Source organism: Cataglyphis hispanica, chromosome 18, assembly GCF_021464435.1.
Source record: "Cataglyphis hispanica isolate Lineage 1 chromosome 18, ULB_Chis1_1.0, whole genome shotgun sequence".
NCBI classification, from domain to species: domain Eukaryota; kingdom Metazoa; phylum Arthropoda; class Insecta; order Hymenoptera; family Formicidae; genus Cataglyphis; species Cataglyphis hispanica.
In genome coordinates, this window is record NC_065971.1 from 2,751,995 (window position 1) to 2,776,508 (window position 24,514).

The 24,514-nt window shown below is 32.9% G+C and overlaps 5 protein-coding genes across 11 annotated transcripts in view; 2 read left to right on the plus strand and 3 right to left on the minus strand.

Annotated features, from left to right (window-relative positions):
* Nucleotides 1-804: 804 nt before the first annotated feature.
* LOC126856186 (splicing factor 1-like) lies at nt 805-6,792 on the minus strand. The gene is made up of 9 exons (XM_050604468.1): nt 6,368-6,792; nt 5,859-6,014; nt 5,133-5,208; nt 3,299-3,451; nt 3,068-3,174; nt 2,806-2,972; nt 2,444-2,602; nt 2,091-2,365; nt 805-2,003 (listed from the first exon to the last, which is right to left on the minus strand). Exons 1-9 carry the CDS (start codon nt 6,585-6,587, stop codon nt 1,445-1,447), a joined length of 1,872 nt encoding a protein of 623 aa, XP_050460425.1. The 5' UTR covers nt 6,588-6,792; the 3' UTR covers nt 805-1,444.
* A 158-nt stretch (nt 6,793-6,950) lies between these two features.
* LOC126856180 (tetratricopeptide repeat protein 37) lies at nt 6,951-12,990 on the plus strand. Of its 6 annotated transcripts, none has more exons than XM_050604457.1 (14): nt 6,951-6,968; nt 7,870-8,205; nt 8,287-8,660; nt 8,747-9,162; nt 9,252-9,725; nt 9,835-9,992; nt 10,073-10,208; nt 10,323-10,690; nt 10,816-11,135; nt 11,231-11,527; nt 11,611-11,868; nt 11,970-12,353; nt 12,420-12,675; nt 12,765-12,990. In XM_050604457.1, the coding sequence occupies exons 2-14, from the start codon at nt 7,880-7,882 to the stop codon at nt 12,898-12,900; spliced, it is 3,903 nt and encodes a 1,300-aa protein (XP_050460414.1). In that variant the 5' UTR covers nt 6,951-6,968; nt 7,870-7,879; the 3' UTR covers nt 12,901-12,990. The 6 variants fall into 6 exon arrangements, with proteins under 6 accessions (XP_050460414.1, XP_050460412.1, XP_050460413.1 ...); XM_050604455.1 differs by lacking the exon at nt 6,951-6,968 and adding an exon at nt 7,101-7,229; XM_050604456.1 differs by lacking the exon at nt 6,951-6,968 and adding an exon at nt 7,403-7,425.
* A 222-nt stretch (nt 12,991-13,212) lies between these two features.
* LOC126856198 (pentatricopeptide repeat-containing protein 2, mitochondrial-like) lies at nt 13,213-15,562 on the minus strand. The gene is made up of 5 exons (XM_050604486.1): nt 15,351-15,562; nt 14,297-14,823; nt 13,926-14,225; nt 13,677-13,781; nt 13,213-13,464 (listed from the first exon to the last, which is right to left on the minus strand). The coding sequence occupies exons 1-5, from the start codon at nt 15,430-15,432 to the stop codon at nt 13,330-13,332; spliced, it is 1,149 nt and encodes a 382-aa protein (XP_050460443.1). The 5' UTR covers nt 15,433-15,562; the 3' UTR covers nt 13,213-13,329.
* A 345-nt stretch (nt 15,563-15,907) lies between these two features.
* Nucleotides 15,908-16,776, plus strand: LOC126856220 (uncharacterized). Its single transcript, XM_050604518.1, has 2 exons — nt 15,908-16,378; nt 16,619-16,776. Exons 1-2 carry the CDS (start codon nt 16,207-16,209, stop codon nt 16,687-16,689), a joined length of 243 nt encoding a protein of 80 aa, XP_050460475.1. The 5' UTR covers nt 15,908-16,206; the 3' UTR covers nt 16,690-16,776.
* A 1,213-nt stretch (nt 16,777-17,989) lies between these two features.
* Nucleotides 17,990-24,514, minus strand: part of LOC126856219 (uncharacterized) — a 100,952-nt gene continuing 94,427 nt past the window's right edge. For both annotated transcript variants that reach the window (XR_007688336.1, XM_050604516.1), the window contains one exon: nt 17,990-18,613. Coding sequence is in view for 1 of the 2 variants with exons in the window: in XM_050604516.1 (XP_050460473.1) it covers nt 18,335-18,613 (279 nt within the window). In the remaining variant the exon portion in view is untranslated. The remainder of the gene's footprint in view (nt 18,614-24,514) is intronic.

Here is a 24,514-nt window from a genome sequence, read left to right on the forward strand (position 1 = left end):
CATACATATTTTTATTATGTAATCAGAATACATAAGCAATCTAACATATTTCTCTACAATTTAATTCATCGTACATTTCATATAATAGGTAATACTAACTTTAGCATATATATAAAGTAATATGAAATTTGATGATTTGATTTGTTTTAACACATGGATAACATATAAAAAGTTATACTTGGAATGGCGTTTGAATGCCAACTGTCGTGACAATAATAACGGGCGAAATTTCTTTATCTATTTATCTATAAAAAAAAATTCCATTCGCGAGATTGATGCAGTTTACATTTTAATAGTGAAGAAAATTCCTTCATTTCTTAATAATGTAACATAATCATGACTATTTTAGTAGATGTATACATATAATCCAACTTTTATGATCAAAGATTATGTCATACATTATACTATGGAAGCAATAATTTAGACAGTGATACACAATTAGACTAAAAATCTAAAGTCGCCAGTATCTCAACTTTGTTTTATATCACCCATAAATTTGTCTAGCACGCGATTCAACTAATTTTTGCATGGTTTTATTACAAGTTGATTAAAGTACCAGAATAAAAGAGCCTTATGCATAAAAATTCAAAAGATCTGAAATTTGTATGTCTAATTTGCAAATAAATTGCAAATAAATTGTTTCGAAACATGAAAATGTTGCAAAAATAGGTTCATTTCTGCAATTTCATCATTATCATTGAAAAAAAATATCATTGAATATTAATTTGCGCTAAGAATTATGAATTTTATATATATATATATATATATATATATATATATATATATATATAAATTTTTTTATGCGCGCATATATTACTTATATATAAATAAAATATATGAACAAATTTTTTTTTGTCTATGTTACAATTCTTCAACATTGATAGATCCAATTTCAGAAGCGATATTTAGAAATGGAATAAAGTAAAAAAAAAAATATATATATATATATATATATATATATATAAGAATCAATTACATTTGTGCTCTTAAGAGAAAATTCGCGTGCATTGTTTGATAATATTATTAACAGAGTTTCTTACATGCAGCAAGTTAAAATTGGTATCTAGTTAAAACTAAGTGTTCCATTGACGCATATGATTTACGTTTCCAGTTTTATCGGCATATCGTCTGTCCACTGTCTCTAAAGTACATAATTCACACAGAATTCTCTTTTCTTTCTTAATGATCATATGTCATGATTTTGATACCCTTGTATCAAAACATCATTTAAAAGAAAAACTGATAAGTCAAATTAAAATTGCAATATAATTTCATCGTTTAATTCTCTACTTTCTTGTTTTATCCTTATCTTCTTTTACTCTATTTGGACAATACTTTTTCCAGATTCCTTTTTCTTTTAACTTTCGTCCATCAATCTCAATCGATATTATCTCGCTAATGTATAGAATCGGAAGTCATTCATTCAATCATTACGCGATTAGGACTAACTGGTGGGCGGAGGTGGCGGTGGCGGCTGCGCCAGCAACGTCGGCAGCGTGTTCAGGTCAATTCCGGGCGGTGCTGGTGTCTGTTGTTGAGGCGGAGGTGGAACGGGGGCAGCTGGTGGCCAGCCACCCATCTGTTGCGGCTGCCATCCGCCTGGGAATCCGGGAGGCGGTGCCGTGCCTGGCGGTGGCGGTCGCATCGGTCCCTGTTGACCCTGTTGCCACGGCGGTATGCCCATCCCGGGTGGCGGAATCTGCGTGGGTGGCATCTGGCCCGGCGGCGGTGGCTGATTATTTCCGGCCATCCACGGCATTAACGGTGGAATGTTAGGCTGCGTGGTAGAGCCAGGCGGTGGCGGGGGCGGTTGCATCACTCCTGGTGGTGGCGGCATACTCACTGGCGGCTGCCATTGCATGTTCATATTATTCATCCCTTCGCCACCTTGGCTCCACGGTGGGGGCGGCGCCATACCTGGCGGTGGCATCATCGGACCGCCTTGCATCATCTGCGGCGGTGGATGTGCTGGGGCAGCCATTAACGCGCGAGGTGGCTGTTGTCTGAAAAAAAATGTATGATTCGCTTATTTGTCTCTGGTATATTATTTATTCTTAAAAAAACTCAGAAAAAGAAAAAAATTATCTTACCTGTCAAAAAGTCCAGGATAATTGGGATTAGGATTCTGTCTAGCTTGACCTGTCTTTGATCTGTCCGGTGGTGGGCCTTCTCCCAATTCTGCCATTAGCGACATGTATTCCTCGTCTATCTTGGCTTTATCTCCGGCCTGACTCATTCCTCCTATTCCGGCGGCAGTCGGACCACCCTGACCAGGTCTCTTCGATCTACAATCTCGAGCGATGTGTCCCGCACCACCGCAACTCGAACATACTATATTGTTTGTTACATTTGGCTTATCTGGACACTAAATAAATATCAAAAATTATAAATTAGTTTCAAAAATATAAGAAAGTTTTTTAATATATATAAATGTTACACAAACCAGCCAAGATTTATGATCCGAAGCTCCACAATTGGTACAACGCGGTCCATCATTCTCGCGTAAAGTTCCGTTCAATAAAGCCAACTCACGCAATTGATTACGTCGTAAATCATTTTGGCCCTCTGGCACTTCGACACCTTGCCGAATAATCTCATGTATCTGACAACATAAATCTGTTTAATGTATACATAATTCTCAATGCATTATATGTCAATTAACTGTATGTTTCAATGTTTAACATATAATTGTATCATATAAATGTGTTAAATGTATATCATATTCAATATTCGATACCATAACTTTCTTTCACATTTATTTTTCAAATATAAGAAATGTTATAAATAAATGAGAAAAAAACATACTCTTTCCACAGCCTTTTTCACGGCATCTAAATTGTTTGCAGTAATATATGCATGCAAAGGTTCATCCTCGCCTGGTAAAGGTTGCCCATCCTTCCTGCCAACCTTCCCTTCCTTCACAGACCCTTTTCCGCGAATTATGATTTTTGCGCCTGTTTCTTTTTCCATAGCTAGAAAATTTTCATGAAAATTAAGATTTATAAACTATATATATATATTATATAAGTGTATCAATATAATCTTTCGCAAGATACTATTTATTTACATTTTAGCGTATTTCCGCGTGGTCCAATAAGTAAGCCAACAAAATTTATATCAGGATGCTCTTCCTGAGGAATCATTACTTTATCATGAACTCGTATTATTGGTGGCCTGGAAAAAGGAAAATAGATATAAATATTGAAATGTATTTAAATACAATTATAAATAAAATCTAATTATATGAAAATATATATTATATTTAAAGTATATATTGCAAAATTTATAAAAAACTCACTTATAATCTGGTGGTGGTTTAAACTCTGGATTGATTTTGAGGATCTTTTGAATCAAATTATGACGTTCTTCTTCCAATTTACGTCTTGTGCGATATTCTCTTGTGTTCAACCGTTTACCGTCACTACTGTAAATAGGCTCTGGAGAGGGAGATCTGAAAAACAAAAAAAATAATACCATATCAAGATATAAATTTTCATCAAGAAAGTACTAGCATACAATTAACTTGAGCCTACTATGACCGTATGAATATATAAGTGGGGCAAAAACTGCTGATTTTTTTAGAGCAGAAAATTATAGTAGATAGAACAGTAAAACTTTGATGAAATCATTGTTATGTAATCTTTTTGTTTTGATGCTCTGGTTTATTTCTTTTTTTCTATAAATGTGATCAGAGAAAATTTATCTCAATGAATTATAAAATTTATTCTATTTTTTTATCTATTAAAAAAATATTGATAACTTTATCTTTTTTTTAAATATTAAGAATTATTAAAAAAGTTTATTAAGAATAATGCAAATTCAGCAATTTTATGTCAATATTTTTTATCAATGGCATGTAATCAAAAGATCCTAATATCAAGATGCAATATATTTTACAGATAATTCTTTGCATGATAGTATCAGTTTGCTTATGTAATCATATTATGTATGAATTTAGAATTAAATTAGAATTTTCCAACAGTGCCAAAATATTGAAATAAAAAATAGAAAGAACTATTACTGCCAAATATAGCATAGCTATATATATTTATTTAGTATTCTATAGTAGGCAACCACACTGGAAGACTGCGCGTTTGTGCACGGCAGATATTGGTATGATGTCAGCTGCTAAGACAGACCCTGCTGATTGTTAAGAAATAATCTTTTAGATTAGTTATAATGTAATTGATATATCTTATTTAGTATTAATAAAAAACACAATGACATAAAAATAATGGTTCCAGCTAAAATTGGTAAAGTTAAACCTATTGGAATAAATTAATTTATTAGAAAAAGAGTATATGTATTTATTATTTAAGAGCTGTACCTGAAAGTAACGTTAAATTCTTTGTTACAGCATTACGGTACAAATGAGAATTTCAATAAACCGATATTTTCCTGAAATCTGTGCTCATTAAGATTAACAACAATGATTGGCATTTATTAATTAATAATCCCCCTATCAGCACTAAGATTATTGTAACAATGTTTCAGAAATATGCCGTGCAAATCACGGCAGCCTGAATGAAGGAACAGAATCTTACTCAAAGGGGACCTATGCGCGAGATTATAAATTCATAATGAAACATTAAGCAATAAAATATTTACGAAATGCTAATGCTTAAGAATTTTTATTAATAATAAATATAGAAATAGATTGCAACAGGTCACCTGAGAGTTATTCTCTATATACGTGTGTAAAAATATGTATCTGTTTAAGAAATATATGAACTAGAATACTCACTCTGTTCTTTTTAAACACTGCTACTGATTTATGATTGACAGTTCATTATACATATTGACAGCTAACTATATTTTATATCTGATTTTTAATTCTAATAAAATTTAAAAGCATAAAACTTAATTTGCATTGTTGTAGCAGTGTTTAATAAAAGATGAGTTTATTAAAAAAGATTAATTAGGGCAAACCAATACGATCAAAATTTATCTTCTCTGTTGCGTGGAGGCTCTAATCAAGCCCAATGCTTTCAGATACATCAGTATTCCCACATAAATTGAACCTGAGCCACAGATATCTTTAAGGCTCCTGTATTACTGAACTGCTATGGTCAGTAGATAGGTATTGTAGATATGTAACGTTCATTTTTGATATGTAAGTGTTTCTTTCAAACCTTTCCTCGGGATTAAGTGGAATTCCAAGATCTCCAGTGCGTAGTTTCCTGCTGATTTCCTCAATCTGCAGCTGAACTGTAAACCAACGGGTTAGAGGGGGCGGAAACCCCAACAGTTAGATATTGCCAATTTGCTATAACCATATACATTCTATAAAATAAGCATGTTTCAGAAAAGTATATAAATAATATCGCATATGTTTGAATTATTGCATCTTAATCGATTTTCAAAGTCAAAAGCTTGCAATGCTTGTTGTGACTTATTGATTAAAAATCTTACTGAAAAAAAGGAATTTTAAAAGGATTCTTAAGATTCTTAAGATATACTTTAAGCATTTCTGATAAATTATTATATATTTTTTTTAAATAATAAAATAATGCTTAAATATATATATTTTCGTAAAATTTTATGGCATTAGAAATATAAATTTAGTGATCAGATCATAATTATTCAGCAAAATTGGCAATCCCTCTTGCCAATTTAATAAATTTGATGATTCAAGATGGTTCTAAAGTTCCTGATGCTTACCTTCGAGAATTTTGAATTTGTATCAATATATATACATTATACTTACACTTATATCATTCATAGTCATCTATACTCTATAAATTAAGCTTCAGAAATTTATGTATAGAAGCAAAATATTTGAAACAATTCCCTAGCTACATATACTAGCGTATTAAAGGAAATAAGTTATGAATATCAATTGAAAAAAAAAAACTTACAGAGATAAGCTTTCTCCTGTTCAGGAGTCAGATTTGTTGGTAGTACCGTAGGCATCCCTGGTATAAATGTTTTGTCATGTTCGCTACCACTCCATCTAGTCTTTTTCCTCTTCTTACGTTCTCCCTCTTTTGTTTCTTTCTCCTGTTTACCATCTCCTAAAGAAATCTTACCATTAGACTATATAAGAATTGTAATATATAATATATAACATATATCTAATAGAAAAATTATATAGGATTAAAAAACAGAAACATTTTTCACATATCTTCAAACAAACTTAAATAACATCAATTTCTTTATCAGTACATTTTGCTGGCATTGAAACAAATAAAAAGATAAAAAAGCAATAGTATTAGATATAATAATATTAAATGTGTAGTATTATTGACATAATAGATATATTTAAATAGTATTAGTATTGAGAACGTGTGTTGCGCAACACATGAGGAAATGTTACTTGCGAAAGACGGAGACAGATAGAAAAAGAGAGAAAGGCGCAAGGACTCACCCTCTGCCTCTCGCTTGCGGTTTGTAATGCTGGGCGAATTGGCGTTTGCCTGCGTGCCGTTTGCTATCGCGGCGGAAACAGCAGCGGCTGCCGCCGCCGCCGCCGCTGCAGCGGCTGCGGCCGTCGCCGTGTTCGTAGCACCCGTGGTGCTTTGCTGTTGCTGAGCGTTCTGCAGATAACTCGGATTCAGCAGCGATGTAAAATTTCGCGGTTGATTCATTGCTGCTGGAAACGCCGTTGTCGGCGGTACTCGTGTTTACTTCACGTATGCGTTCTCGTCGACGCGATATATTACTTGCGATCGGCGTCTAACGAATGACGATGGGCGAGCGACGTTTGACGTGAGCGAATTTTACACAATTGAGGAAAATGGCGAGATCGGATAAAGGGGCCATTGGCACACTTCCATTCTTGACGCACTGTAGCTAGATATCAGCCGCGTATCCTTCAAGACCTGTTTACACATGATGCAGATGTTTCTGATTGGCGTGTCTTTTTAATTCACGTCGACGAGCCAATCGTGGATCGAATGACCAAAAAAGACTAATGCCCGGATTCATGCGGCACTAGGATTGCGATCGAAAATTTATTCGTCGATAAGGTTTGCATAAGGTTCATTGGCCGCATTCAGCAAAGAAAACCGCTCAGTTGCAATCGAACATGATTGGTTCTTACTTTTAGAAGTAACAAATCAACATCGAGTGTTGACAAGACGATAACTGAACACTTTCTCTGCCGAACACGGCCATTGTCCACGATTTGGACAAAAGGAGTAAAAAAGATAAAATGGAAAAAAACTACTTGAGATCTTGAAATCAGACTCCAAGCTCAAAACTTGTATTGTTTTTATCGGTTTATACATGTAATTTTATCACGTATACATTAAAAATTATAAAACAATATATATTAAATATATAGATTAAAAACAAAATTTGAATATATTATAATTATATTTTTATTAATATAAATTTAATTATATATTGATTATTATAAAATTTTATAAGTAATCCCTGATTGGTTAGCTGCGAAAGTATGGGATGTGCAAAGACTTTCTTTAGGTTTGTTCTTTTTAACTGAACTTTTTACACGTTCCCCGTTTTTTCTTTCTTTCTTTCAAACTTCTAAATATATATCTATCTTATTCTATTCTAGTGCGTTCAGTTATTATCTTATTCTAGTTCAGTTAAAACTAACAAACCTATAGTTATATATTTTCTACATATATCTTCAATAAATCTATTTTGTTTACATTATAATGTTTATGATTATTTGTATGAAATCTTATGAAATTTAATTTAAAAGATAGGGTAATGTATCATTACAGTTATCTGAAATTTCTTTTATAATATATCACAGTTCTTGTCATATAGGTAAAATTTTCACTATTAATTATAATGTTCAATATCAAATCTTATATATATACTGTTGATAGATTTATTATAGATACATTTATTATAAGCTACAATATATAAATTTGTACATTTTTTTAAATATTTTCTCAGGAAGTAAACAATGTCAGACGACATAAAGATCTTGCTGAAGGAAGCCCGTGAGTCTTTTAAACAGAATGAATATCTGGAAACTATGAAGAAATGTAAAAAAGTCTTGAAGAAAGATAAAAACAATTACACAGCATTAATTTTGTTAGCTCGTGCCATGCAAGAAATAGAGGAATTCAAAACACAGGTAGTCTTGGTTCTTCAAAAAGCTGTGGAGATACAACCAAATAATCCATTAGCTTGGCAAGGTCTAGTGGCATACTACGAAAAAATGCCTCAAGATAATGACAATTGGGAAAAGCTGGTTCTAGCTTACTGCAAACTTTTACAGTTGGATAGGTAGGAGATATTTTGCTATTAATTTTTAAAAGATCTTATATAGAAAGTAATAAAAAAACATGAGTTTTTTTATCTTTTTAGTGACTCTCCTAAATTCACATATTTCATTAATAAAGTCTCAGAAATTGTATTGCGAATCAAGAATGATGACATACTGTCCCAAGTATTAGATACATTGAGCGTGTTACGAGAAATTTCTACTAAAGAGAAGACAAGTTTGATTGATAAGACTCTAGCATGGGTTTTAACGGAGTACTCTGATAATACTATGACCAAGTATCAGGAGTTTTATGAAGATATATTAGCATCTGTAATAAATGATACAGATCTAGTGAATAGACAAGAATATTACAGGAAATATTTAAAAATGTTATATGATTCAAATAAATTTACTATTTTATTAACTGCAGCTCAAGATATGCATTCTCAATTTCCACAAGATGTTTGTCCTTTAGGTAAACTATTTTTCAATCAAATCTTGTCAGTACTTTCAGTGTATTTATTATTTTCCAGTGACATAATTAATTTCTTTGTATAACAGAATGGATCTGCCGTGTCTATTATGAAGAGGCTATATTGAATGAAAAGGATCTTGACATTAATATAACTCAGATTTATGAATCTCTTTTAAAGTTGAATGCAAACTCTGAGGCTGCATTAATTGCAAAAGCAGCATATTTGAACAGCTCAGAGAAGTTAATCAATTCTCGCGAATGTTTGAATCAAATAATCTTGTTAAATGCGCAATTATTTTATGCCTGGTTATTATTAAGCAAAATATATTATAAACTTTATTGCTGGGAACAAACCGAGAATGCTTCTAAACAAGTATTACAATTGATGAAACCTAATTTGAAGGACAAATTATACTGTAAAGTTAAATTGAGATTACTTGAAGCAATGAGTAGAAGTAATAACAAGCAAAAGTTGACACAGACACAACAGACATGTGAAGAGGTATTTTTAAAAATATGTTATGCAAAATGTTATGTAAATTTTATTATACAAGTTTTTCTTAATATTTTTTTATTTGAATTTATTTTCAGTTATTGAAGACTGAACCTTCTGTACATTTGCAATTGATATATGCACGGATAAGTGTCTTACTGGATAAGCCTGATGCTATTGTTGTACTAAACAGTTTGGAGTCTCAAGATGAAGTTAAAGTTCAAGCTCAAGCTTTTATACTCAAAGCATTGTACTTAAAGAAGCACAAGCAATACGAGGAAGCCATTAACACCCTCGAGCTAGCTCTCAATAATTCTGAAGCTTGGTTGATGTTTGGTAAGATATATTGGGATATGGGAGACTATAATCATAGCCTGATGGCTTTCTTAAATGGCGTCCAAGCGGATCGCAATAATTGGGAATGCATGATTTATTTGGGACATTATTATCGCGAACACGGTAATGATATTGAACGTTCGAGAAGATGTTATCATACTGCATTGCAAATCAATCCAAATTCTGAGGAAGCTGGCATTGGACTGAGCACAGCTTATCGGCTTTTGAAGAACACTGTAATAAACATTATATAAAATTTTTTTATATATTTATATATTGGTAACAATTATTAAATATAATCCTCTTAAAATTTTGATCAACCTAACTCTTATATATGGTATTTAGGATGCCAACATACAGCTATTGCAAAGAGTAACTATGCAACAAACTGCAGGAGCGAAATGGGCCTGGCTCCAATTGGGCCTACAGTATTTAGATCAAGGTGATGCGGGACAAGCTATCAAGGCATTACAGCATGTGATCAGAGCAGATCCTAACGACAAGTATAAAAATATAACTTATTATTATTTTATTCTGTTATAGAGCATTGTGACATACCTTATCACAAATTTACTTTGTACAGTCATAGCTGGGAATCTCTGGCGGATGCGTATTTAGTGCGCGGTGCTCACACATCGGCATTGAAATCGTATCAGCGTGCTCTACAATTGAATCCAGAAGCCTTGTATCCTAAGATACAACTTGCGAATATTAAACTGGTACGTAAAATTTATGAAAATTATCAATTACCACATATACATTTACATGCACGCGCGCGCAGTGTGTATGTGTAAATTGATACACAAAATTTATTTATTATTTATTTTTTCCAGCTCATTGGTCAGCATAAAGAAGCCAAAGAGGATTTCGAGAATATATTAGAAAATGATAAACAATATATTCTTGCATTAAAAGGTTTAGCTCAAGCTTGTTTGGGTCTGGCAAGAGAAAATATCACAAAACAATTTCTATGTCGCGCGAGAGAAAATTTACAACAAGCGGCAGATAATCTGACAGATGCTATTATGATACGTAGTGATCTGTCCTGCAATTGGAAATTACTTGGCGATGTCTGTTTTAGAACAGCTGGTATGCCAGAAAAATATTGCTTTTTAAGAGTCAAACCTATTTTAATGAAATCCGATAGTATCGAGGAGCATATGAGCATTAGAGGAAATGAAATACTTAGGCTGTCAATAAGGTAAAAAAAAAAAGAGAATTATTTTTAAAATATTTTTTAAATATTTGCCATATTTCAATTTCCGAACAATTCTTACAGCTTAAAAAATTTAGCTTTATCGATAAATTATCTCATTTTATTGTCAGATGTTTTTGTCGAGCATTGTCGACCGCACAAAATTCTGCATTGTTATGGCATGATTTAGCATGCTGTTACTCAATGCAATTGGATCGCAATTCTACACTCAACAAGGACGATACGGCAGCCAAATGTCTTGCCGCTGCAAAACATGCTGTCAAACTATGTCCACAGTCATGGCTACATTGGAACATTTTAGGCGTAATTTGCATATCACCATATATAAAGAATTATGCTCTGGCTCAGCATTGTTTCATTATGGCAATTGATCGAGAATCAAACAATGCAACAGCTTGGAGTAATCTGGGAACATTGTATCTGCATCTAGGTACGCTTAAACATAACTGTCACTTTTCTCATTTTATTTCGTCAAATTATTAGTATATGTAATAATTGCCTAATATATTGCTTGTTGATATAAAGGAGATATCTATAGAGCGAACGAAGCATTTTCTCGAGCGCAACGTGCGGATCCTAGTTATATAAATAGTTGGATAGGTCAAGGAATAATCGCGGAAAACTTACTGAGGAAGGAAGCGATGGATCTGTTCCGGCATTCGATGCAATTGGGTTATCACAACGAAGCGGCTTCAGGCTACGCTCATTGGGTACTCACCACCCTTTTGAATTCTGCAATGAAGAGAGATCCATTATTTGTTTACGTTATCGAAAAGATGCACGCAATACCTGCAGCGGCCGATGCTCTTACGTGGTATACAGGTGGGTGTGAGAGAAAACAATATTAGCGCAACATGATACTCCCTTTTTGTATTCTGGAGCGAAGCAATTTCATTAAATTTCAGAACATGTACCAAATGATGTTTACGCTCTGAATACACATGGTCTGTTATTGGAACGACTAAAATTGTATAACACGGCGGTTAAGCAATTTATCAAAGCTTTAAAACTAAGCCAGGTCGAAGAAAAAGACATGATATCCATAAATTTGGCACGTGTCTTGATTCAAATCGGAAAACATGAACAAGCAATCGAGTTATGTAGACAAGTGAAACATGGAAGTTTTAATTCTCAATGCCATCTGGCATTATCCTTATTCAAAGGTAGCAGCAAAAAAGTTTTTTACAGACTTAAATTCTACTAAACATATAATTTTGAAGAAAAAACAAAACATTTTATCAATTATGTATGCTTAATTATGCAGCTAAGCAGTACGAAGAATCGTACAATATGTACGAAGCAGCTCTACATTGGATGGCGGACACTGAAACGCACAAAGCGAATGTTTTATGCGCGATGGCAGCGATTGCTTACATTTTCCAAGGAGCGGATGCTGTCAAAACTCTGCTATTCCAATGCATACAAATAAAGCCACCCACCATAGCTGGTTTCTTGGCAACCGCTGCTTTAGGAATTCTGCACGACGATTTCAATTTGACCTCTTTAGTACTCAAAGAATTGAAACCATACACAGATCACCATGAATATGGTCATCATGTTATCACATTGTCTGCATATTATCATGTTATTCAAGGAAATCTCACGGAAGCTATTCGAATTTTCTCCAAAGCTATTTTCAGACATCCTAGTAAGTGCACAATATCATTTATGAAATATTTGAGCTTATCTTTTAAAATATTTTTATTTTATATAGATGATATTAAGTATTGGGTTCGTCTTGTTAGAGTCTCATTGTTGAACAAAAATTTGGACATCTTCCGTAAATGTGCTCAGACAGCATTGATTTTAAGCAGAAATACATCTATGACTGATATTGTATATGTCGCTTGCGCATCCGCCTACAGTGACTTCGGTACAACAGAAGGCCTTAGGCAGGCTCAAAAAAATATATTTACATATCCCACCAATGTTGAGAGTTGGGCTAATTTTATTGCTGCTCTTTTACCTAGGTCAGTGTTATGAAAACTAACGTTTTATTTATCTTATTTGTTTCTGATTGAATTATTGCTGAACACATATATTACTTTTCTGTTTATAGATGTGCAAATAAGGATTTTAAAATTAATAATCAATGGATATCGTCATTAATATCCATAATAAGATCACAATTCCAAACTTCCGAATATATGTCACAATGGCTGCTTCATAATATACAAGAACTTAATAACTCTTAAGTTAATAAAACTTGCAATTCGTGTGCATTCTTTTCTTATGATTTATTGTAAAAATATATTTTGTATGTATAATAAATCTAAGTTATGTAATCATGTGCATATATAATTTAAAGTCTCTCTTTTATGAATATTATTAAAAATTTATCAACTTTTATAGATGAGGAAGATATATTAATGATAAAATTGATTTCTATATTGATCCATATTGACCAATAATGGATAAAATTGCAAATGTTGTAACTAAGTATATTTATTAAATAAAAATGATATTTTCTGATTAAGAAAATTGTATTTAAATAAAAACAATTGCGATTTAGTTCATCGTCAATCGATATAGATTATTTATTTATTCATTGGTTTAATCTTAAGTTTATCCAAACTAACAATTATTGGGTTACATGAAACACATTCTACAATTTTGGAGCACATTTACAAAAGATCTTGCAATCTATTACGCGAGAACGACCGCTGTCGTGTAATATTAGATTGAGAAGCGTTCATCCGCCGTTGAGCACGTTTCATTGGATCGACTGTTATTTCAGAGACGAGATGATCTTCCAAAGTCTGTAAAAAAAATTATACAGTTAGTTTCAACCCTTTCATCATAATCTTGCAAATATTGAACAATGTTTAGTTCTGTCTCGGCTTGATTAAACCTGTACATATCCTTTGTAAATATGTAAAAAAAAAAAATATACTTTAGGACAATATAGAATTATATGCAATAGATTAATAATAATTAATAATAAATGAGTTATTAGTTTAATAAAACTTACATCAGATAAAATATGATCATTGCTCCTCAACAGAGTGATCAACTTGTAAAGTTCAAAGTCTGTAGGAATATTCTCCTTTGCCATAGACTCCTCCAACTTTTCAATCTAAAAGTATAGATATAATTAGAAAATATAGTACACATCTGTTATATTATTTAACACTTTACCGACCGGTAGCGGTTCCAGCAAACGTCGAATAATCGACGACCGGTCGGTAAAGTGTTAAGCAAGTTATAAGCAGATACATACTACATCTTTGAAATATTTTTCTTTCATAACATTTGGATTATCAAACTCTAATGATTTTCTGAAGATAGGCACTATCTCAGTGAATCTCTTCAAGTCTGCAAATGCCAAAACTTTCAAACATCTTATATCAATATATCGGGCTTCTCTTATCGAAGTTAGAATTTCTATAGCTATGTGAGATGAATTTTGATTAATGGCTAGAGCTATCAAAAATGTGCTGGCTCTACGCATAAATGTAAATCCTTTGTCTTTTATCTCCTTCCAGAGATTTAAAGCATATTCCAATGTTTCTGGTGTATTCTGAAAGTATCAAATATAATTATGTAAAATAAGCTTTAATAAAGTTTAATTTCTTTTATAAGAAATATTACCTCTTTGTAACAAGCAGCCATAACTAATATCAAAGAATTCCTTGGATATCCACCAAAATCTAGATTTTTAGTTTTAATTATATCATACACATCTCTCATTTCTGCGTATTTTCCATGCTTATACAGCAGACATAAAAGAATCTGGTAACTAATCAATTGATCAAAGAAATTTCCAAACTGAAGATCTTTGAAAGCAGTAAGCGCAAGATCTGGTTCATCAAGATAGTAAAAGGTACGCATTACCACAGGACCAAAGACAAAAGTACCAAATCTCAGTTCTTTGTTTTGACTATTAAACTTTGTTAACATCTTGACAAGCAGTTCAATATCTTCGGGCTTTTTCTGTGCTAAGTGCAGCATGGACTTCAGGTCTTCCGTGAAAATTTGACCTAACTCTGAGTCGCATACCTCCTGCATTTTAGTACGGAATGTATTCTCCACATTTAAAAATTGATTGCGAAAGTTTAAACGTGCATTTTCGTAGCCTTGTAAACCCAGACTTTTATCAGAATATATGAATCTACACGCTGCAAAGTAAAAAAAAACATAACATATAATCTTTTTCTTCCAAAGAAATGTTATATGTCATAAAATATTGATAAACATACAAAAATCATAGTTAATAAAAGTAAAAAAAAAATTTTTTTTAATATGTTCATTATTGTATCAAACTTCTTTCGGATGTACAATATATTTTAACATCTTTTAGGGAATATTTAAAATTTACTAATTTTTTTTGCTAAACTTTTTTTTATACATATATAATGCATTTAATATATTTATATAAAATTATATACATGACTTTTAAAGTATGTGTAATTTATTTAATCTCCTTTATTAATTATTGCTAGCAAAAGTATATTATGATGTAACTCACAAAATAGGAGTATTAATTAAAAGTTATTATTGGACACATTGACGTATTTTAAAGACGTATATTATAATAAGCGACATCCAAATGTTAATGACAAAAATTATAAACAATAAAAAAAAATGAAAAATATTAATTCAAAGATCGAATAATGCGATGCGAGGTTAAATAAACGTTACGTACAATTTAGGAAGTTGTGTTTCAGTACAGTATTGCTGGCCAGTTTTACATTGAGTCTCATAAGACTCCTCAATGTCGCCGCCATTATTTCCGTGTATAAATGTTGTAAATCCTTTCTTTTATACTATATCAAGTCTCTATAACTTATCGGCTAACGTGAATCGGTTGAGCGGTGTGCAAGATGAGAAGAATGCATGCGAACCGGAAGCTTAGAGGCTCGATATTTTTCACGCACGTGACTTCTGGTTTGTTGAATTGAGGCATAAACCAAATGCGATATAAAGATGGAATTGAATTTGTCGATTTGAGTGTTTAATTTACGATCTAATCTCAGGATTTGTTCCCTAAAAGTTCCTAGACTCGTTCATTATCAGCCGATGATTTGCAATGAAATTTGTCCGAAACGTCAGAGTGCAAATCCGCTGATTTGAAATAAAAGAGAAGAGTATCTTATGGTGAATAAAATATTTTCCACTATTGGAGTAAAAATCGCAGATCACAGCGAATCAGAAGCAGAGGAAGGATCTAATTTTATAGATCTAGTGACTTTATCAAATGTAAATTTAAATGCAATTTTTTACTACTAGTTGCATAATTGTATCGATGATTGAATCAATAAAATTCAGTTGACATGTGTATACAATCGAGATGAGACATTTCGGTTTGCCAACAATCTCTCTCCTAACCTCTTTAGGGTATCACGTATTCTTGTGACAGTGTTAGCTCATAACTACAGAGATTCACGTACTAAATAACCTGAAGTTAGAAGCATTTTCTTTGAATTTAAGAAAATATTACGCGTCTGCGAACATTCATGGGATATATCGTGTAAATCTACTTATTTAATATCATCCAAAACATGTCGAATGTACACACGGTAAATAGTATCGTTAGTAACAGAAATCGCGATTGTCTCGAATGCAGACTATTGAGCGGTGGTGGTCTTGTCGCCGCTGGCTTATACGTCTGTCATCATTCCAAACAACATCAGCATCAAGTGGGGAAAGCAGCGATGTATTCGATTGCCTCTGGTATGTTTTTATACGAGCAAGTATAATATTGCATTACATAGTTTTGATATTATGATTTTTTTATTCGAATTTGCTGAGGCGACGTATCGAAAAAAAATTTTAATCGATAAAAAATTGATAAATTATGATAAATTGAATAAATATTGATAAATTGTTAATTATTGATAAATATTGATAAATTGTTAAATATTGATAAATTTCTCTTAAAATATTTACATATGTAAATAATTCTACTTCCAGTGCTAGTACTTCTTGGCACAGCTAGAATTTTGGACTTACCACCTTTTCAAAATAAATTCAAGCGGAGCTGAGCAATAAATCAAGTCACTTAAGTAAATATACAAATCCACAGCACTTTGTAATGGTTGCATAAATAATGTGAGTGTGATGCAAAAATATTTATATACTTTTTCTTAACATATACCTTATCTCATATACACATAAATAGGAACGTGATTGAATTTATTTTAGATAAATTCAGGTATAATGTTTGTTGAAAAGTTGTAATATTGTACTGATTTATTAAGATTTTATATAAAATTATAATTATTTCTTTTATATGTATTTGTACTTCAGATTGTAAACTCAATCACAGCATCTTAAACCTATGTTCAAATAATGCCTGCCGTCCAAATTTAAAAAAAAAATACAAACATCTTACAATATATATATATATATATATATATATATATATATATATATATTGTAACAGCAGTAATTTTCTGGTATATTGTATTCTTGTAGTAACATAGTCTAATAGGAGCAAGAACATATGGACTTTAAATATTACTTGTTGATATTTTTTTTACTGTATACAGACTATATTTTTCATATGTTTATCGATATTCTATGATATCACTTTCTTTGAAAAAGATTATAAAAAAAATAGATAAAAAGATAGAAAAAAAACCTGTTTCGTAAAATATTTCAGAGAATAATTTTTTTCTTTTAATGTACAAAATTTTTCTCATGACATTATCCTCATCTTTAAAGCTTCTAAATTATAACTGCAGGAATAAGGCGAGGCTTTACGTATATTGTTTGCGTCCGTTTCATGAAAGGCTAACACGGTGCAAAAACATCAAGAGTGCAACGCGCGCGCGTATTGCACGTGTTGCAAAACGTCAAGCCACGCGCGTGTGCAGCGCAGAAAACGAGCCGTAAACGCTTTCGTTGTGCGCGCCCGCACATGCTCGTTAATATTCACACCACGTTACTTCCTGTTACGTTCGACGATATACTTATAGGACACACCGGCTCTGTTGTGCAGAGCGATGTAAACTCGTCTACCCACACTCTGTACAAGTCGATCGCCTACGCGAACAAAACGGGTCCCATAGTGAAGCGCGAGTATTCGTGCTCACTAATCAGTCATGTTATACTATAATCACATACTTAAAGTCGGTTTAATTCATTAAAAACGTTTATAAAGAATTTTTTGAATTGTAATCGTTTTTATCCTTAAAGCTCCATAATTGATCTCTAGACAACACACAACTACTTTTCTGGAGCTTTGATATATGTATAAAAAAAAGTGGATATATATTGCTCCGAAAAAAATATTATTATTAAATTTGTTTTATACGAAATAAAATTTAAATAAAACAAAAGTTGACTATTAACAGGTCGATAAATTATTAATTACGTTACATTTTATATCATTATTACTATTATTTATGAGGTAACAGACTCTCTATGCATATGGTTATTTACAATTTACATAAAAGAATTTACAAAAGATACAATTTAAATAGCAAAATATGGATTCACATATGAAAAGATATTTTTAAAAAATAGTTAATATATATTACAACGCTACACATATTACGCCGTAGATTGTATCGATCGATTAGTAGGATCGGTATGACAACTGGAATGTAGATTCTTTACAGATTCCTCCCAAGTATACTATTCCGGTTATACCTAAACTGTGGGTGCGTGTGACTTTTGTCGATCCTAGGCGAGGTCGCGTCTAAGGTCGTTCTTCGGATTCTTTAGCGCCACACCTTGAGCGGATGGGAAACGCGGGGTTAACGTGGGACGTCCCGTGCATGGCCTCTTTGCCGCATCAATAGTCTCGACACGCAGAAGATCGCTCTTGTAATACTTGGAACATGGGGCAATCCCCATCCGGTATACGTTCGGCGTGTCCGTTACGTGTGTAGCCTGTGTCCCGCTTGCAATGAAACGACGATCAGATCCGTATTCCGCGATGTTCCTGATGATCCACCGCATCTTTAACAGAGGAAATAGGAGATTATTAAAAGTAAAATTTGTGAAAGATCTTCCTTTTATGTAAGAAATTTAAGAGGTATTTATTTTAGATTGATGAAATTAAACAACATGCGTGGCTCTTTTTTATAACAAAAATTGCAAAAAATTATATAATTTCAAGGGATGTTACTCAGATATCGTAAAAAGATGGTCCAAGATTAATTCTCAATAGATTAATAGATATCACATATAAAATAAGATACCTAAATATATATAAAAAAAACGAGAATTTATTTTGTGAAAAACTTGATTCTAAATTTAAGGAAAAAAATCAAAAATTTTGAAATATACATTGCGTTAAAAGACTGAAATGTTTTACATATTATCACATATTATTTTTTCATTTGCCTTATGAAAAAAATATCTTAAGTTTGACATATCGATTATCCAAAATTGATTTTGATATTATCCGGAGATATATGCTCTTTTTTTATTTTATTTTATTTTATTTTATTTTTCCTTTAAACGAACACGGCAAGATGTAAACATACGGTTGGCCGAAGAATGCGATTTTTTGTAGCGTTTTTTTTTGTGTTTTTTTAATGTTACGAATCGTGGATGATTGCAGAACTGAGCATGTCGCGTATCTGTATATGTTCCGGCGATTCGCCGCAGTTTACCAGACTGTCGAAACTGGGAATTTCATTGTTAATACAATATTATGTAACGCGCGCACATACAGTCCGCAGGAAGACGTGCATCGCGCAGTATCGTGCACTTTAAATGACATGCAAAAGAAAAAAAAAAAAAAGAAAGAAAGAAGGAAAAACGGAGAGAAGATCAACCGCGAGAAAGGATCAAGGTCCTTTGTTGCATTCCCGTTTGATAAATCCAGCGTTCCGGTAGATCGAAAGATGAGAGAAAGCGAACCCCAGAGTGTAGTGCGCTTCTCGGGATTGCGTCAACGCGTAATTGCAAGACTGTTCGTTTCAAAGGCTCTTCTTAAAGTGAGCAAATGTCATATTAACCGAATTATTTTAAACGCCTCATATATATATACATATATTTTGACAATTCTTTTATCATTTATATTATAAATATAATTTTATATACACAACAATATTATATACATAGTTGAAACGTAATTTTTATTCTTAGTTTTGATTCGATTAACGCTATTATTTTTTCTTCGTTTAATCCTTAATTTCGAATGTCGAGCAAAATATTCGCGAGTGGACAGCGCGCTATTTTATCTCTGACAATAATTTTTTTATACAGTTTAAATTTGACCAAAGACATCTGGCCAAAGATATCTTTCCTGCACATCTCTATGATTCGTCAGCGAGTTCACTGAAATTAGAGCAATGATTTGATTCCTTCGTATGCCAAATGCGATATTTAGTATTAAATTACTCGTACCGAGAGAGATATTCTAGAATAACTGTCTGCGCGTATCGATCGGATTATTTCGAGATATAACACTTGCATCTCAAATAACTAAGTTTTATCGATTTAAATTGTCGCTGCTAAACTTCATAGTGCAGTCAATTTGGCCTGTAATGGCACAAATTAGATACATCAAGATTGTCTTCCATGTATTGATTTAAATTTTTTCGATATATCACGTGGTGAAAAAAAAGTCGCGTTTAGAAAGGATTTTATTTGAAAAAACATATTTTTGATTTTGGTAATAAAAATCTGCAGTATTAAAATATAAATTATTATCTGTTTATGTAAGTAATTAACGCGATAATTTATGTGCGTGTTTAGAATCCTACTCAATCTTCAGTTCGATTTAGTGCAAATCAACTCGACGGTAATTTGCTTCTTCCATTTTTAGAATGTTCGTAATCAACAAAATGTTTGCAATCAACTTGATTGCAAGAGTATCCTCATTTTCCTGCGGAAAATAAATGAATTAAAAGAAATTTGTCTTGTGAAATTATAAATTTCTCATTTTGAAAATCACAGTGAAATTACAAAAAGAGAAAGATCAATTTTTTATTAGAAATTAAAATATTCTGAAGAGAAGTTCATTCTTCATGTTATTTCTATAGAATTAAAATTCATCTGAATTAATCTTAATCTGATTCCAAGATATGTTATCAGCATACAGTTTATGTTAAGCATAATCTCTGCATTAAATATTTCAAGCGATCATTGTCCAAGTCACGGAATTTCCATTTACGTGATACGGATATCATTTGCAAAAATATTTTCCAATGCGGAAATGTGTGTCTTATCGATTGAAAAACTTCCTCTCGTATTTACATTCGATTATCGATAATGATCATTCACGTCTGTAAATACATCATCTGTTATCGCGATCTTCTTATCGGCCTCGAATCGTATATTACGTGATAAATTTGGCAATTCGGGGACCGATATTAGCGCAACTCTAAATTAAGGAAGACAACCGTGTCATCCTATCTCCGTCGTGCGATCTTTGCCTCCCGACAGAATAGATAATACAACCTGCCAGCACGGCAAGGATCGCCGCGAGCGCCTCGTGGCGCAGAAATCCTCGCAGAAATCTGTAAATTGAGAAAAGATCGTTGCACAAGAAGCGTGCACCGCTTCATCTCACCTCCACTTCGACCTTTAGGACCGGCAGCAGGCACAAATCACATCGAGCCGCATATACATATGTACGTCTTCGCTTACTCGCGCTCAACTCGGCTTGCGAGGAATTTATTACGAAATAAACTAGATTCTTAAGGTCGCGACGATGTACTCTGACGCAAACACCGTGATGCACCGCGTTATTATGCGTGACTAATGAATAAATATCTCTTCTAATCCTAGTCATATCGATCATCAAGGAATAGAAGCAACGAGATGTGTAAGCGTACTGTTTATCGCATTATGTCGCACTATTTTATTTGATGTAATTTATCATAAAAAATAAATTAAATTCTTAAGAAATTTTGACTAAAATTCCTCTGTAATTCATCTAAGGAAAAAAGTGCAATTCATATATTATATATTAATTATATGTGATGTATATACACACATACATATTTGACATGATATTTATTAGCAAATAAAGCAAAATCAAATTGAGTTTTTTTATTGATAAACTATCAAGCTAAATGCTTTCCTTTATGATCCTATATTTACGTTATTTATTTATATTTATTTTTGTTAGAATAATTATTATTTAAATATTGTTTCTTTTCAGAGAGTGCTTTTATAGTTTCGTGAAAATTCGTGAGGTGTTCGCGGTAACGTGAAACGTGCGTTTCGTATCGCCGACCTTTAGGGCCGAATCACACGCGACGAGTCACGCATCGTGTTAGCGATGCACGCACAGTTTTACGCACGCTACTCACGCGTGCACGTATCCTCGCCAGTATTAGCACCGTACAACCAGGCATGCACGCCCGCTGGAATACTAATGCCTTGTGGGACACGCTCGATCGTTCGCGTAAAATCCGTCTTTTATCCTCGTAAGGTCACACACCGCTCGCACAACAATCCGAAGAGAGTTAATGTTAATGAGAAATAAATACTATATCAACAGATGATCGTCGATAGAAGAGATTTTCCTTAAAAAATAGTATTTAACAAATCGGGATTGTAAATTTTAATGCATAACTATCCTTTAAATTAATATATATCTTTTTGCGCGAGTTCTCCCAGTGCGTTTCTTTGTTTTACATTCTTTTATTTTGTTTCGTACTTTTTTTATTTATTGACAAATATTAATTTTAATCACAAGATTTTTTCACTAGATGAATATCGTTCTATGAAAAAGAGTTCTTGATTGTTTTATTATTAAGACTTTATAATGTAGAAATGATGCGAGGAATTTCTGGTTGACTTTATAGTACACATTTTCTCTTGAAGTAGAGAATAGAAATTATAAAATAAATTAGACAAGACATATTAGAGATATTATAATTTCATTAATTTCGAGTAAGTTCGATGAAAGCTATAATCATGATGATTTTTAGTTAGCTTATTGAGAGATCGCAGGGTGAGCGTGTCAGCCGTGGGGGCTCTAAGGAAGGATTCAGGATTCTTTTGTGCGCATATACGGACAAAGCTGTTGCCGGCTGTGCTAAAAGAACTCAATACGATCTACCATTACAAAATCATACAGATCGCTCGGCGATGTACGCGAGTAAACGCGTTAATATCAGGAATTACTTCGGGAATATTGCCGGATAGACAACTTGACGTCTCAAGCATTTGAACGTAACTCTCGCTTCGGGCCCTCATTTTTTGGAATGTGATCCTTTTTATCGAGATCAGCACAGAAATGGCGCGCCCTTTGCCAAGACTGTTCCCGTATTATCGAGGGATATTTGCGCTTATCGTCAAATGTTTCTGCGGCACGCAGGCACGTTTGATGTAATCCTTATCCCGAAGCGGAATGGAGATTACGATGTATTGCTTTTTGTGTGAAAAGCATCTATATGATCTCGCTGGCATTATCGTGAGTACATTTAACGAGCGTTTCGCATCTTGCTTATTTATATCCATTTATTTACTGCCACAATATTGCTATTACGAAATATTTTTAGTGCACGTTCTAAAGTTTAAATGCATGTACGTAACAAACATAGAATCTTCCATCCATTAATATTATTGAATTTCATATATGGACTGCATTTTTCTAACTCACTCTAATATCTGAACATCTAATCATATATGTTACAAATACATGTATCCTAAGCAATAATCAGGAAATAAAAAAAATTACTATATTAATATTACAGTAAATGAAAATAAAATTTTTGTTCATTTAAAAAAAAAAAAAATTTCTCTTCATTATAAAAATCAATAATAACGAGAAAAATAAATGTATATGTATTTTCTTCAATTTTGAAAATGCTGATTTATACCGCATTTTATTCGACCGTATCGATCCCTCTTTTTGAACATGGTGAAATATGCAGAATTCGATTTTGTCGCGCGATTACATAAATCGATTTCTATAATTAGAGCCAAGCCAATTCCAGATCGAATCTGAAGCGAAAGAAACCGCGAGTTTTCTCGTGGCGTATCGCTGTCTCCCGCCGATACTTCCTGATATCTAAAAGGGAGGCGAGCTCCCCCTCGCGAGACACCGAAGGGGGCCCCTTCCTTAAGGCGTGGTGTGTCGGTTTATATAATAAAAGAATCGCGGGAGAACGCACAGAGAGGGGGGGGGAGGGGGCAGAGGAGATGGTTTCAAACACACATATACACCAGACTCGCGAAATACCAACACGCGGCGGCAGCGTTACGTAAGAAGCGCTGCGGCATACTGGTATTATTCTGGGTTAAATAATATTATGTCACGAGGAAAGCGCGAGGACTTGTGCAATTGAACGCGTGAACGAGCTCGTTCTGTCGGGTCAGCCGAAGAAACTTTGCTTCCTCTCTCGATCTCGTCGCGGATTTTATCCCCCACCGCAGCCTTTCTCTCCTTATCGTCATGTATATTCTCCGTTGATAATGATTACATCAGAGTCTCGCCGAATATTTCGTCAATTTAAATTTATTGACTCTCATTTGTGTTTAGATATGATGTCTTTTCCAGTAGCAATTGTAGATATTGACGAATTAAAAATTTAGATGGATTTTACCTTAATAGAAAATTTAGATACAATTATGGAATTTATATAAAAATTAAAAGGAAATTAACAAGATGTGATAAAGGGATTATATTAAATTTTGTTAAAGAAAATATCGCCCATTTATAAATACTGCTCTATTGAATAAATCTGTTATTATACTATAGTAATATGTTATATGTTTAACAAAATGCCTAGCAATTTTCTCAAAAATTTGCATCTCGTACTTAGATAGAATATAGAAAAAAAAAGTTTTCACTGATACCTTCCAAAATGACATAAAATTTCATGTTATGAAAATAATTAGCACTTGCTTTTCGTTTTCGTCGACCTCTTCGGATTGCATCTAATCATGTTG